General features: G+C 38.5%; 2 protein-coding genes across 7 annotated transcripts in view; both read left to right on the top strand.

Moving 5' to 3' along the window:
- The window catches only part of LOC133664973 (phospholipid phosphatase-related protein type 4-like), a 79,413-nt gene extending 73,801 nt beyond the window's left edge, over positions 1-5,612 (top strand). For all 6 annotated transcript variants that reach the window (XM_062070077.1, XM_062070076.1, XM_062070080.1 and 3 more), the window contains one exon: positions 1,540-5,612. In XM_062070077.1, coding sequence (XP_061926061.1) covers positions 1,540-2,354 — 815 coding nt within the window. In that variant the 3' untranslated portion in view covers positions 2,355-5,612. The remainder of the gene's footprint in view (positions 1-1,539) is intronic.
- A 189-nt stretch (positions 5,613-5,801) lies between these two features.
- The window catches only part of LOC133664974 (xenotropic and polytropic retrovirus receptor 1 homolog), a 74,068-nt gene continuing 65,825 nt past the window's right edge, over positions 5,802-14,044 (top strand). The window contains exon 1 of the mRNA XM_062070084.1: positions 5,802-5,975. The gene's annotated coding sequence lies outside the window, so the exon portion shown is untranslated. The remainder of the gene's footprint in view (positions 5,976-14,044) is intronic.

Genomic DNA, 14,044 nt, shown 5'->3' with positions numbered 1-14,044 from the left:
GCTCAGATCAGGGGCGTCAAACTCATTTTAGCTATGTGGCCGCCTGGAGGGAAAGTCCCTTCCCAAGCAGGCCGGACTGGTAAAATCATGGCATGATAACTTAAAAATGAAGGCAACTTCGGGCTGTTTTCTTTGTTTTACTTTGGTCGAAAAAAGATACTGAAGTGAATGAATGAACCCATATTATGTTCTACATATGGTGAATGTTCATATTCAACTTGGCGAAAGCGAACCACCAAGTTTAAGTAAATAATGGTTGGGCCCATAATAAATTAAGGAGCCTTAGTTGGACATTCGCATGTGGACTTGAGTTATCTCTCTCACAAGAAGAAGCAATAAAACCAGGCTTCGGAATGCAAAAGTTATAGCTCTATCCTGGAGGAGAGATTCCATGCTTAACTTAACATAAACCTACAAGTTATGGTATACATCTGTTGTCTTTTCAGACACTTACACACGAACATCTCCTTTTATAGTCAGGATGTGCTCTCCTGACTTGGCACACACACAGAGACAGAATCAGAATCAGAATCAGCTTTATTGTCATTACGCAGGGTAACGAGATTGAGGCCATTCCATACAGTGCGATAAAACAAATGTACACTCTATACAGTGGGTGAAATGAATATGTACATGAATATCTACATGAAACAGGGTGGTTGGTGGAATGGGTTATTGCACCGGAGAGAAGGCAGGAAGGAGGAATATAAAACTGATGGTTTGGAGTCCAAGTTAGGAGTCCTTCATTTTTGACCTGAGCTCCTCCAGGTACTGCAGACCTGTATAATGATGCTCGCTTGTAATAAAGCAACTTTTTGTTCATCAGAGAATCTCCAACGTCTCTTTTGATTCAGCCGCACTGCCGTACTGCCCTTCTGCCCGGGTGGGGGTGACAAGACCAGAAATACACATCAATACAAATAATCCCCTTGAACACTTTAAGCTAGTTGAAAATTCTGAGGAAAAAATTGGTGCAGTTTTATAAACACAATGAACTTGGACTTTGTCTCAGTATATCTGCAAAGCCATTAACTTTAAGTCACAACTATCTGGTATTGAACAAAATAAATAATAAATAGATAAAAACTGATTTATGTATTAAATTATTAATTAATTAATCCTGTGGTAACTCAACAAACCACAAGAAACGGAGGTAGAAACTAGTCAGGAAGGTAGCGTTACACTCCGCATTCACTTTTCTAATTTTTGATAGACATTTTGGGGCAACGAATAGTTCGAAGCAGAATATGTAAAACGGCAGGTTTTACGTTCCATTTGAGTTGAAGGGGAAGTGCCGCAGCCAGGCTTTACTCGCACCTCTTGCTTGGCCCCGGTATAAACCGTGTGCTTGCCTAACAGAATTGCATTGGCGACATCCAGTGGACACATTTGGCACAGCAGTTTCTTTCATCGAAATTTCCGAAAACGCATCTCGCGGCTCGTAGGTTTGACACCCCTGGCTGAGATCATACTGAACAATTGAAGACTCTTGTGTGATATTCACTGTTTTACATTTTCTTATTCCTCTTATGTTATAAGGCAAAGGTTTGGAGCGAACCGGCAGTATAGTCCGTGTTGAAGCCCACCCAGAGTCGAGAGTAAAAAGGCCCTTTGTGAAACCTCCAAGCACTGATGGAAGCGGCTCTTGGCGATGGAATCCAGCGGACAAACAACTATCGCTACGGCAGCCAGCTTTTACCGTCAACAATACGGACTGCTACGATTCCCTTAAGGATGGCGGGCCATTAGATGGGCGGGAGAGTGAAATGGTGACCAAGTTCGAAAATAAAAGTGTTGGAGAAGGAGTTTCAAACAGTAGTCTCCCACATATGATATATTCACTCCATCCGTCACAAACTAACAAACCCAACCATTTTCAGGACCACGACTCAAACAGACCTCCCACTCTGAGCGCCATAAACGCTCCTCCTTTCCATCCACACCCTCAGGCTATCACGACCATCAGAGTCACGCCTGTGGAAGGCACTGGCGCCAGCAGTGATGGCAGCTCCGAGTGCCAATCGGTTGCGTCTTCCAGCCGAGAGTCTACCTTGCGGAAAAAGAGTGTCACCGACATTCACCACACCCAAGACCAAGGGCTCATCTCTGATCACCTTCTCAGTCAGAAAAGCAGCTTCTTCGACAGTGAAAGTGGCAATCATTTCAGTGAAAACCTTCACCATTTTCAAGACAACCCAATGCACCCCAACAGGCAGTTGCAAGGAATGCTTGGTCGTCCAAGTCCACACCCTCCACCTACTTTACCCCGCCCTCTGATGACTTACCCCCCACCTTCACCTTCCGGGTTGGCCTTGATGACGAGCTCATGTGAAGTTCATGCATTTAAACGTTAAACTGTTGCTGAGTGAGTTTTTTCTACTCTGAGAAGTACACACATTGAGATCATTGTGCCGACCGGACTGGGCCGGACCCATTTGCGGACTACATCTGTGTAGAAAACGCCACAGAGAACACTGTCATAACTGCAGGCTAAACTTTTGTCAGTGTGACCCGCCTGATTCAGTCCCTGCTTTACTGTTCCGCCCAGGATTCGATCCTGGGTCATCCGGCATGACCCGGTAACCAGCACTGCTGATAAGTTTGTCAGAGAGTACCCAGTAGGAACAAGGCATTGAAACAACGTTGAGAACTTGTTGAATTAGGTCCTGACAATAGGCAACTCAAACACAACGTTGAAACAACATGCTTTTTGACGACGTTAAATCAATGTTGGGTTCTTGCGTTGATTCGACCATTGAATTTTGGTCATTTCCCAACCAATATTCTAAAGTTAAAGTTAAAGTACCAACGATTGTCACACACACACTAGGTGTGGTGAAATTTGTCCTCTGCATTTGACCCATCCCCTCGTTCACCCCCTGGGAGGTGAGGGGAGCAGTGGCAGCAGCGGTGGCTGCTCCCGGGAATAATTTTGGGTGATTTAACCCCCAATTCCAACCCTTGATGCTACGTGCCAAGCAAGGAGGTAATGTGTCCCATTTTTATAGTCTTTGGTATGACTCGGCTTCACCATTGAAATTTGGTCATTCTAAAACACAAATACAACTTTGAAACAACATGCTTTTTGACAACGTTTAATCAATGTCGGGTTGTGTCGTTGATTTGACCATTGAATTTTTCCAACCAACAACGTGGATCTAATGTTAGTTATCAATATTTACAAACTATTTTGCAACGTTCTTTCTAAGTCCATTTTAAAATATATATACAGTATGTGTAATCAACGTTGTATCAATGTCTTGTGCCTGCTGGGTATTTGGTTAAAGGCCTACTGAAATGAAATTGTTTTATTTAAACGGGGATAGCAGATCCATTCTTTGTGTCATACTTGATCATTTCGCGATATTGCCATATTTTTGCTGAAAGGATTTAGTAGAGAACATCGACGATAAAGTTCGCAACTTTTGGTCGCTGATAAAAAAAGCCTTGCCTGTACCGGAAGTAGCGTGACGTCGCAGGTCGAAGGGCTCCTTACATTTCCCCATTGTTCACACCAGCAGCGAGAGCGAGAAAGCAACGTTTACCCCATTAATTTGAGCGAGGATGAAAGATTCGTGGATGAGGAACGTGAGAGTGAAGGACTAGAGTGCAGTGCAGGACGTAACTTTTTTCGCTCTGACCGTAACTCAGGGCTCATTGGATTCCACACTTTCTCCTTTTTCTATTGTGGATCACGGATTTGTATTTTAAACCACCTTGGATACTATATCCTCTTGAAAATGAGAGTCGAGAACACGAAATGGACATTCACAGTGACTTTTATCTCCACGACAATACATCGGTGAAGCACTTTAGCTACGGAGCTAACGTGATAGCATTGTGCTTAAATGCAGATAGAAACAAAAGAAATAAGCCCCTGACTGGAAGGATAGACAGAAGATCAACAATACTACTATCAGGAGACACCGAACCAAACACTGGACCTATAACTACACGGTTAGTGCTGTGCCGCCTGTCGAAGCCTAGCAATGCTGTTTTTAACGACACCATTGAAGCTAACTTAGCTACGGGACCTCGTCAGAGCTATGATAAAAACATTAGCGCTCCACCTACGCCAGCCCTCTTCTGCTCATCAACACCCGTGCTCACCTGCGTTCCAGCGATCGACGGCGCGACGAAGGACTTCACCCGATCATCGATGCGGTCGGCGGCTAGTGTCGGATAGCGCGTCTGCTATCCTCAAAGTCCTCCTGGTTGTGTTGCTGCAGCCAGCCGCTAATACACCGATCCCACCTACAGCTTTCTTCTTTGCTGTCTCCATTGTTCATTAAACAAATTGCAAAAGATTCACCAACACAGATGTCCAGAATACTGTGGAATTTTGCGATGAAAACAGAGCTGTTTGTATTGGGATACAATGTGTCCCAATACTTCCGTTTCAACCATTGACGTCACGCTCAAACGTCATCATACATAGACGTTTTCAACCGGAAGTTTCCCGGGGAATTTAAAATTGCACTTTATAAGTTAACCTGGCCGTATTGGCATGTGTTGCAATGTTAAGATTTCATCATTGATATATAAATTATCAGACTGCGTGGTTGGTAGTAGTGGGTTTCAGTAGGCCTTTAAAGTAGTCCAAGAAATTTGATTTCATTCACTTTTTCTATCGCAGTATAATTTATGTTGACATTTCTACGTACGTCATTATGTGGTCATAGCAGAATTGCCAAGAAAAATACAGGTTTCAGACAGGCCAATGAAACAAGGAGGCTTAATACTGATCAAATCCTGCATCCTGAAGAAGACTCTCTATCGCTGATGTTGGATGAAAACTGTTTGGTATGTCAAGTCCAGGAGTCTAACCCACTCTTTTAGGTGTGTATCTTGAATAGGTGAATACTATTTGCACATTTTGTGCGCCTGGTCTTTAAAAGGTCTGCGTGTACTGATCATCAGAATGTCCACATACTCATCTAGTGTGATTTATCAAGCCTGGAAGAGTTTGCGGCTGCTTTTTTTTTTGCGTTCGTATTTTGACATGTTTGGAAGGTATGCGCAGACCGGCACAGTTGCGGACAAAAAGCCGTGCAGAAGGACGATGGCGAGACAATCCTCCGTCCACGTGTTCGTGTCTACGTACTTGGACTGTCCTAACTGAAATCGGAGTACAGTAAAGCCACTACGGCTGTGAATCTTTGGGCATCACACGATTCGTTTTGATTCGATTCTTGGCGGTATGTATTTATTCACAATTACTGCTATCATGACCGAAGCTCCAAAACAACCAAAGAAACAAAAAGTTTTTTTTTTTAAAAGAGAATGCGACCCGCACAAAAGGACAGTCAGGAGCAACATTTCCCCTGCTGGCGTGATCTCAAAGATGAGGAGGGATTTAGAATAGAATATATCTTTATTGTCATTGTACATTGTACAACAAAATTGCAAGCAAACTAATTTAGTGCAAATTCATAATGACACATAAAAAACATAAGAACATGGTACTCAGATAAATAGATAAAAATAATACATAAAATACCAAGCACACAGCTCACATGCACAGTCATTCTTTTTCTTCATTCTCAGCCTTGTGTTCAGCGACACGATTGCTCTCGGGTAAAAAGTGTTCTTAAATCTGTTTGCCCGGCATTTTATTGTCCAGTATCTCCAGCCCGAGGGCAGCAGTTCAAACAGTTTATGTCCGGGGTTAGATGGATCCCTTATGATGTTTTGGGCCTTTTTGACATCTAAGGTGGGGAGAGAGCAGCTATGATCTTCATGGCAGTTTTTATGACCCTCTGAAGTGCGTTTCTCTCTGCCGCTGTGCAGCTGGCATATCATAGACACATGCAGTATGTCAGCACACTCTCTATTGAGCAGCGATAGAAAGACACAAGCAGTTTTTGTGACAGGTGGTTCTTTCTGAGGAGTCTCAGATAGTAAAGTCTCTGCTGTGCCTTTTTGATGGTTTGATTTTCGACCGGTGCTGCCTTGGCTCTGTTCCTGCTAAACTAGTAAGTACCTTTCGATGCTCAAATCATAATGCTAATGTTAGCTATCGGAAATTGATGTGGGAGCAATAAATAGCCAACACATTCGAAAAAACTGTCCCGCCGGTCGTTTTCTGGGTAGTAGCGTCACGTTTGTAGCACAATCCAAGATCATTTCTTAATAAAGTCTGCTATTTAACATCAGAATAGCCATTTGAGCCATAATATTTCTGCCAATATTACAGTGGACATTATGTCAGTTTGACACTATATGCGCTAGTCAAAATCAACCAAAACTAAAAGTACTTAAGTGGGGCTTTAAAAAAAAAAAAAGATTTTCGATTTTTTTTAATCGACTAATAAGAGTCGCGATTCAATCGAAAATCTTTTTTTTTTAACACCCTTAGCAACCACAAACATTTTCCTGCAGACAGTGTTGCGTTTTAAACCTGCCACCTTTAATGCTACCCAGAATAGTGGTAGCATCTTGTCCTCCTTAAAGCGGCACACTAACATCTAAACTTGCTACAATGATGGATCATGTTCATAAATTGAGTCTCAGTTGTTGTTGTGACGGAGCACAAAACGTCAACGCAAAACAGGTTCAGTCTTGATAAATCACTCCGCGATTGCTAAACGATTTAATTTGCATCTTCTGCTCTTACTCCTGACGATCAACATATATTCTGCATATTCATGAAGGTAAACACGCTAAATGGATTGCACGCTCTATTTTGTTAAGGGACGCAATCCTTAGCACGTTTAGCACATTAGTGGTACTTGTTTTAATTGGTGATGTCAAATTATTATTATTTTTTTTAATCCGATTAATCACACTTTTTAATCTGGATTAATCACGTATAATCACAGATTATTATCCGCTTGCATGATTTTAAAGTAACCTAAAAAAGTGCCTACTTCAGAATGTCAAACAAGAGCATTTTTTAAATGGTGTCCTTGACTGCACTACATTTATGTGCTCCAAACTTGCTATTAGTTTTCTCTAAAGTCCAGTCAGGGTGTATTTTATAGTGAAATTTGCCAGTTTGAGTCCCGTCTTTGCACTGACCATATAACAACCGTCCACGGTTAAACTAAAGGAGCATTGGTTAAAATAAATTGCGTGATTAATCTGCATATATACATGATTAATGCAATCATTTTTTGTAATTATTCACATTATTTAGTTTTATTTACAAAACCCAAAACCAGTGAAGTTGGCACGTTGTGTAATTCGTAAATAAAAACAGAATACAATGAATTGCAAATCTTTTTCAATTGATATACAATTGAATAGACTGCAAAGACAAGATATTCAATGTTCGTACTGGGAAAATTCTTTTTTTTTTTGCAAATAATCATTAACTTAGAATTTATGGCAGCAACACATTGCAAAAATGTTGGCACGGGTCCATTTTTACCACTGTGTTACATGGCATTTCCTTTTAACAACACTCAGTAAACATTTGGGAACTGAGGAGACCATTTTTTTAAGCTTTTCAGGTGGAATTCTTTCCCATTCTTGCTTGATGTACAGCTTAAGTTGTTCAACAGTCCGGGGTCTCCTTTGTGGTATTTTACGCTTCATATTGCGCCACACATTTTCAATGGGAGACAGGTCTGGACTACAGGCAGGCCAGTCTAGTAGCTGTTGTAACACGTGGCTTGGTATTGTCTTGCTGAAATAAGCAGGGGTGACTTTGATAGCGTTGCTTGGATGGCAACATATGTTGCTCCAAAACCTGTATGTACCTTTCAGCATTAATGATGCCTTCACAGATGTGTAAGTTACCCATGCCTTGGGCAATAATACACCCCCATACCATCACAGATGCTGGCTTTTGAACTTTGTGCCTATAACAATCCTTAATGGTTATTTTCCTCTTTGGTCCGGAGGACACGATGTCCACAGTTTACAAAAACAATTTGTAATGTGGACTTGTCGGACCACAGAACACTTTTCCACTTTGTATCAGTCCATCTTAGATGAGCTCGGGCCCAGCGAAGCCGGCAGCGTTTCTGGGTGTTGTTGATAAATTACTTTCACTTTGCTTAGTAGAGTTTTAACTTGCACTTACAGATGTAGCGACAACCTGTAGTTACTGACAGGGTTTTTTTAAGTGTTCTTGAGCCCATGTGGTAATATCCTTTACACACTGATGTCGCTTTTTGATGCAGTACCGCCTGAGGGATCAAATGTCTGTAATATCACCGCTTACGTGCAGAGATTTCTCCAGATTCTCTGAACCTATTGATGATATTACGGACCGTAGATGGTGAAATCCCTAAATTCCTTGCAATAGCTAGTTGAGAAATGTTGTTCTTAAACTCTTCATCAATTTGCTCACGCATATGTTCACAAAGTGGTGACCCAGGCCCCATCCTTGTTTGTGAATAACTGAGCATTTCATGGAAGCTGCTTTTATACCCAATCATGGCACCCACCTGTTCCCAATTAACCTGTTCACCTGTGGGATGTTCCAAATAAGTATTTGATGAGCATTTCCTCAACTTCCTCAGTCTTTTTTGCCACTTGTGCCAGCTTTTTTGACATGTTGCAGGCATCAAATTCCAAATGAGCTAATATTTGCAAAAAAGAACAAAGTTTTCCAGTTCTAACGTTAAGTATCTTGTCTTTGCAGTCTATTCAATTGAATATAGGTCGAAAAGGATTTGCAAATCATTGTATTCTGTTTTTATTTACCATTTACACAACGTGCCAACGTCACTGGTTTTTGGAGTTTGTAATAGATGCAAACCTTTAGCAGATCAGGCCTTACATGTAACATCAATATTACTTTTACACATAAGCTACTATTACAAACATCTTTGCAATATTTAATTTTGAGAATACACTATAATATCACAGGTACAAAGAATACATATTCAATAATAGATTATTTTATTGGTAATTTTTATATTATGAACCTTGTTTCTTTATGTTATTTCTGAATACTATCTAAATCTAAAAGGTGTGTAATTAACTATAATTGTGTGTTGTTTACAAGTATACTATATGGATAGGTTGTATTATGAAGACCAACAATACTCCAAATTAATGTTTTGACAGTGTAGTTTTCTTAAACCTGTTTTATTTGCATTGTATTCTATTTATATTCTAAACCAGCTTGTGGTACTTTGTTTAAAGATTTTTTCTACACACAATACCTACATCGGGGGTAGGTAACTTTGGTTTAAAGTTGTGTTTTATATTTAGGTGGACTGCAGTAGTTCATAGCTGGGAAAATAAAAAATATGAAGATAACCTGAAATAGACATAGTCTAAGGCGGGGGTGTCCAAACTACGGCCTGATTGCTGCAAATTTTCCGGCATCTTGTGGACAACGTGAGTAAATCAGGTCACTGACATTGAATTCATCAAAATTCATGGTGTAGAAAAATAAAAATAATAATTAAACCAGCACAAAAAGTCAGGAAACATGTCAGACATAACATAACCTGTTCAGTGAACTTAGTGGATGTTATAAAAAAAAAATGCGTCCACTCACAATACATAATTCAAAATTACACCCATTTAAACTGGCAGCTCAGTCACCAGAATTGTACCATAAAATGTATGGGGGTGTTGTTACTTTTGTTTTTTACCGTAAAGTCAATTGTTTTTGTTTGTTTTGTAAATTGAAAAATGATACCACTCTATTTATACGGTCAAATGTTTTCCACTGAGCTGCCATTTTTTCCCCAAAAAATCTATGGTCTTTATTTTTACGGTGCATTAGTGTAAATTAAAATCGGTACCACTCTTATTTTGTCAATTGAGCTGCCAGTTTTTACAGAAACATCTATGGCGGCAATTTGTCCGCCGCTGTCTTCAAATTGGCCCGTGAGATGGCGCGAGTTCAAAAAGCAATCTGGCAGGGTGTTACATATTCAATTTAAAAATCCAACTCTTTGGTAGTTGCTTATAAGTCATTTTATTGTGGATGACATGAGTGACTCAGACCAGCGACCATGGAGTGTATTTTATAGCAACGGCATTTACTTATATGACCCAATCCAGACAACCTTCCCAAGTCATGATGCAGGGAAAAAATTCAACCAGCACAAAAAGTCAACAAACGTGTCACACTGAACTTTGTAGATTTTTTTTTTTTTAAACACAGCCAACCACCATATACAAATTCAACATTACACTCATTGTAATTGCAATCATCTTGCAACCATCTATTGCAAGGCAAGATGGGAAAAATGCGAAATAACTCTCTCCACACTTATCTGTATTTGTCGCATTTTAGCTGCTTGATATTTCTGATTGATTACAATACTTTAAGAAGGTTGTCACGGAAGTAAACAAGGAAGAAGTCAAACTCTTAAAATCCAATTATATTAATTATGAATTATATATCTATTATATTAATACAATATGTAAACCTATATATATACATATATATAGACACACAATTTTTTTAGCCCAATGCGGCACCCAAGTCAAAAAGTTTGGACACCCCTGGTCTCAGTCATAATAAAGTATGAACTGACTTTTTTTTTATGTCTCTTTTTAATTATAGTGAACATACTGTAACTGTTTGAGTTGGATTCATTCAGACACAAAATGGAGGGAATAAAACAGGACTGCATTGTGTACTTTATTTGAAAGTCAACTTTTTTAGAGTTTGAAAATAATCAGGTGTTTTTGTTTCAAACAGATGAATATTGCAAATGTTTGTAGAGCCTTTATTCCCTGAATGTAAGCAACTATACTCGTTATAAAGCATAACTGTACATGCAGTCAGTGTTTTTTTTTTGTGTTATTCTTTGGAGCAAACTGCTTGTGAACGTTATTTGGTGGGAAAAAGGCCCAACTGTCTCTTTAAAGTTGCCATCTCTGATACAGATGTTGAAGCGGAAATATTTGTATATAATATACAGTATAATATTTGAGACATGCTTGTACACTACAAGATCTGTTCCAATGTATCTGCGTGCTGATTTGTGCTCAATATTCAGTGGTTTACTGAGCATAGAGAGAGAAACTATTATGTTGTGGCTAATAACATTGAATATACAGTGTGCTACTACTTTTAGTTATTTTTGTAGTGGCGCTTGTAGTGATAGTAGTATGTATTTTGCTAAATATTTTGACATCCCTGAAAAGGTTTTTTAGATGAGGACATATAAGATACCATGTGCCAAATGATGTTTAATTGTCGCTCAATGTATTTAAGCTATTGTTTTCTTTTAATAAAGAATTAACACATTAAGCGTTGTCTTCCTTCTTTTCATAAATGGAAATTGAAAAAAAAACACGTTTTTTTTTGTTGAAAAGCAATAACTGAACATAAAAAGGGTTTAATTTCCGTCTTATATTTCAAAAAAGACAATTTTAAAAACGAAAGTAAACAGATAATGAAAAACCGACCAAAGCGGATGTTTTATTTTAAAGTAAAAACGGGGATACCGTGTGTCTGGCTACAATATATTTGGAGTTCGACACAGAAATGATTTTAGACATCTATACACATACATCATACGAAAGTGGAGGCTGAAAGAGATCTGATCACGCACCATAGTACAGATTTCTACAGTCCGCGGTCCTGGCTTTAAAATTGCCACTTCCGGTTCCGGAATATGAAAACACATCCGTTTTGGTCCGTTTTTTTTCTGTTGATATGTGTGTAGAGATGTCCTTGTCGTGCCACGTCTAAAATGTTTCCCATGTCGGACTCCACAGACCCTTTAGATAGAGTCACGGGCTCAGGGTACTGCAGTTATTATCCCCGCTTTTACTTGAAAAAAAAAAATACAACTTCCGGTGTCTGCAATTGAAAAAAAACAAACGTCTGTTTTTCCGTTCTGTTTATTAGGGATTTTCATTTTTGTTATATTAAATATACAATCAAAAATATTTAGTTATTTTTGGTCCGTTTATTCTATTTCCAATTCTGAAACGCAAATCAAAAAATTAAATGAGGGCCGTTTTTCGATTTTTATCATGTATGGCAGATTTTAAAACAAACAAAAAAGGGTGGATTTTCATTAATATACTGCCATAAAATTGGATTTTGTGCGTTTTTCCTGTCATTGATTTTAATTTTTCCAGATAAAAATAAAAATCGAAAAAAATGTTCATCCAAAATGCAAAAACTCGTGGTTATCTGTGTAATGACAAATTGAACCGAAAGCTGTATTTTAGCTTTTCCTTTGCGCTTAGCATGTTTTTAGCATAACGGTAACATATTTGTTCAGCAGGCGTCCTATTGTTGTTTTTTAAAAAAGTGTCATTAAATAACTTTTGTATCAGAAATTAAAATTAAAAAAATTGTCCGAAACTTGTTTTTTGATTTGCATTTAAGAATTTGAAATAGAATGAACAGAAGGTACACGGACCAAAGATAACTAAATATTTTTGATTTTATATTTAATGTAACAAAAATGAAAATCCCTAATAAACAGAACGGAAAAACAGACATTTGTTTTTTTCAATTGCAGACACCGGAAGTTGTATTTTTTCTACACATGGTAGACGGACCATCTTTTTTAAACACCAAAATGTTTAGTTTTTTTATATTTATTTTCTGCATTTACAAAAAAAACAACAACAAATAAACCAGTCGTGTTTTGTTTTTCAATTTCCATTTATGAAAAGAAAACTCAATTACCAAAACATATACTCACCCTTCTCAAGCTCATGTGTACTGAATTCAGCATCCGTTTGCATGCACTTCTTACTTTTGACATTGGGTGACGTTACTCTCACAAAGCTGGAGTAATCATTATTAGGGATGCAACGATTATTTAATCGCAAAGGCTTTTTAATTATTAGGGACCGAGTCCCTTTGGGACAGAGGACCCTATTGAATTTCTAGCATTTTAGTATTATACCGCCGCCTCTTTGAGCTGTAATTTGACCCCCTTAACATGCTTCAAAACTCACCAAATTGGACACACACATCAGGACTGGCGAAAATTGCGATCTAATCAAAAAAACCAAACCCCAAAACTTAAAATTGCGCTCTAGCGCCCCCTAGGAAGAAAACATAGACAAAACGGCCTCTAACTCCCAGTAGGAATGTCGTAGAGACATGAAACAAAAACCTCTATGTAGGTCTCACTTAGACCTAGATTTCATACACTGACAACCCCAGCAAAAATCAACAGGAAGTTGGCAATTCCCCCTTCAAAACAAAAGTTGAGTAAAAACAGTCACCGTTTTTCAAACATTACCTCCTCTGAGCGCGTTTGTCGTGTCGGCTTCAAATTAGCTCAGGAGAGAGATTGAACCCTTCTGATTAAAAGTTGATGAAAGAGTTTTAAATTACTGCTCCGGTTTGGATTTTATGAGTTCTCAAAGTCGGTCCCGTCCATCGCTGCTTGCAGCTTTAATTTTTCATGTTTTTTGTTTGTTTAATTGTGAATTTTTTTTGTCATAGAAAACTTTATATTTAATTAAAAAACACACAACATTTACAACACCCCTACCGGTACCCCAAAACATTTCAGTGTGGAATATTTTATGTGAAGTATTACAGCCTTCATTAGGTCAATAATTCATAACAACATTGATTTTGAGTCGTTAATTTTTGCTAACGGCCTGCATTGCTCATTGACTCAATATTGCACCTTTTTCTCGTTACATTTCACCTGTATGCGGTTTAATTACACCTTTTAATGTTTGTTCGCAGTGACGTGCAGTCACTAGAGGCAGGTGAGGCGGGGCCTCACGTGCCACCATGGAAAGAAAAAAAATGTAAAAAGAAAAAAAAAAAATTAAATTGTTATATGTATCCAGTGATTATACTATAAAGTTATATTCCATTTAACTTCACCAGTTTTAGATTATTTTTATTCAAAATCGCTGAATTTTCACATTTGCCGTTCAAATACTGAGAAGAGACGGTGCGGTGATCAGCAGCCAGTTGAGGCACGTCACTGCGTTGAGCCTCAACATGGATTGCGCACTCGGCTAACTGCTGGCTTGCTGTGCAGTGAGACCGTATTGCTATATGAACTATATTATACATTTCCATAGTTTAGTTAGCTGAGGTATATAATGTACAGTGTATTTTGTCAACAACTATATTTTGTATTTTGTATTATTACATTTTGTATTTTGTATTATATTTGTATTTTGT

The sequence above is a fragment of the Entelurus aequoreus genome, linkage group LG14 (genome assembly GCF_033978785.1).
Source record: "Entelurus aequoreus isolate RoL-2023_Sb linkage group LG14, RoL_Eaeq_v1.1, whole genome shotgun sequence".
In the NCBI taxonomy this organism is placed as follows: Eukaryota; Metazoa; Chordata; class Actinopteri; order Syngnathiformes; family Syngnathidae; genus Entelurus; species Entelurus aequoreus.
This window is presented reverse-complemented; position numbering and strand designations above follow the sequence as displayed.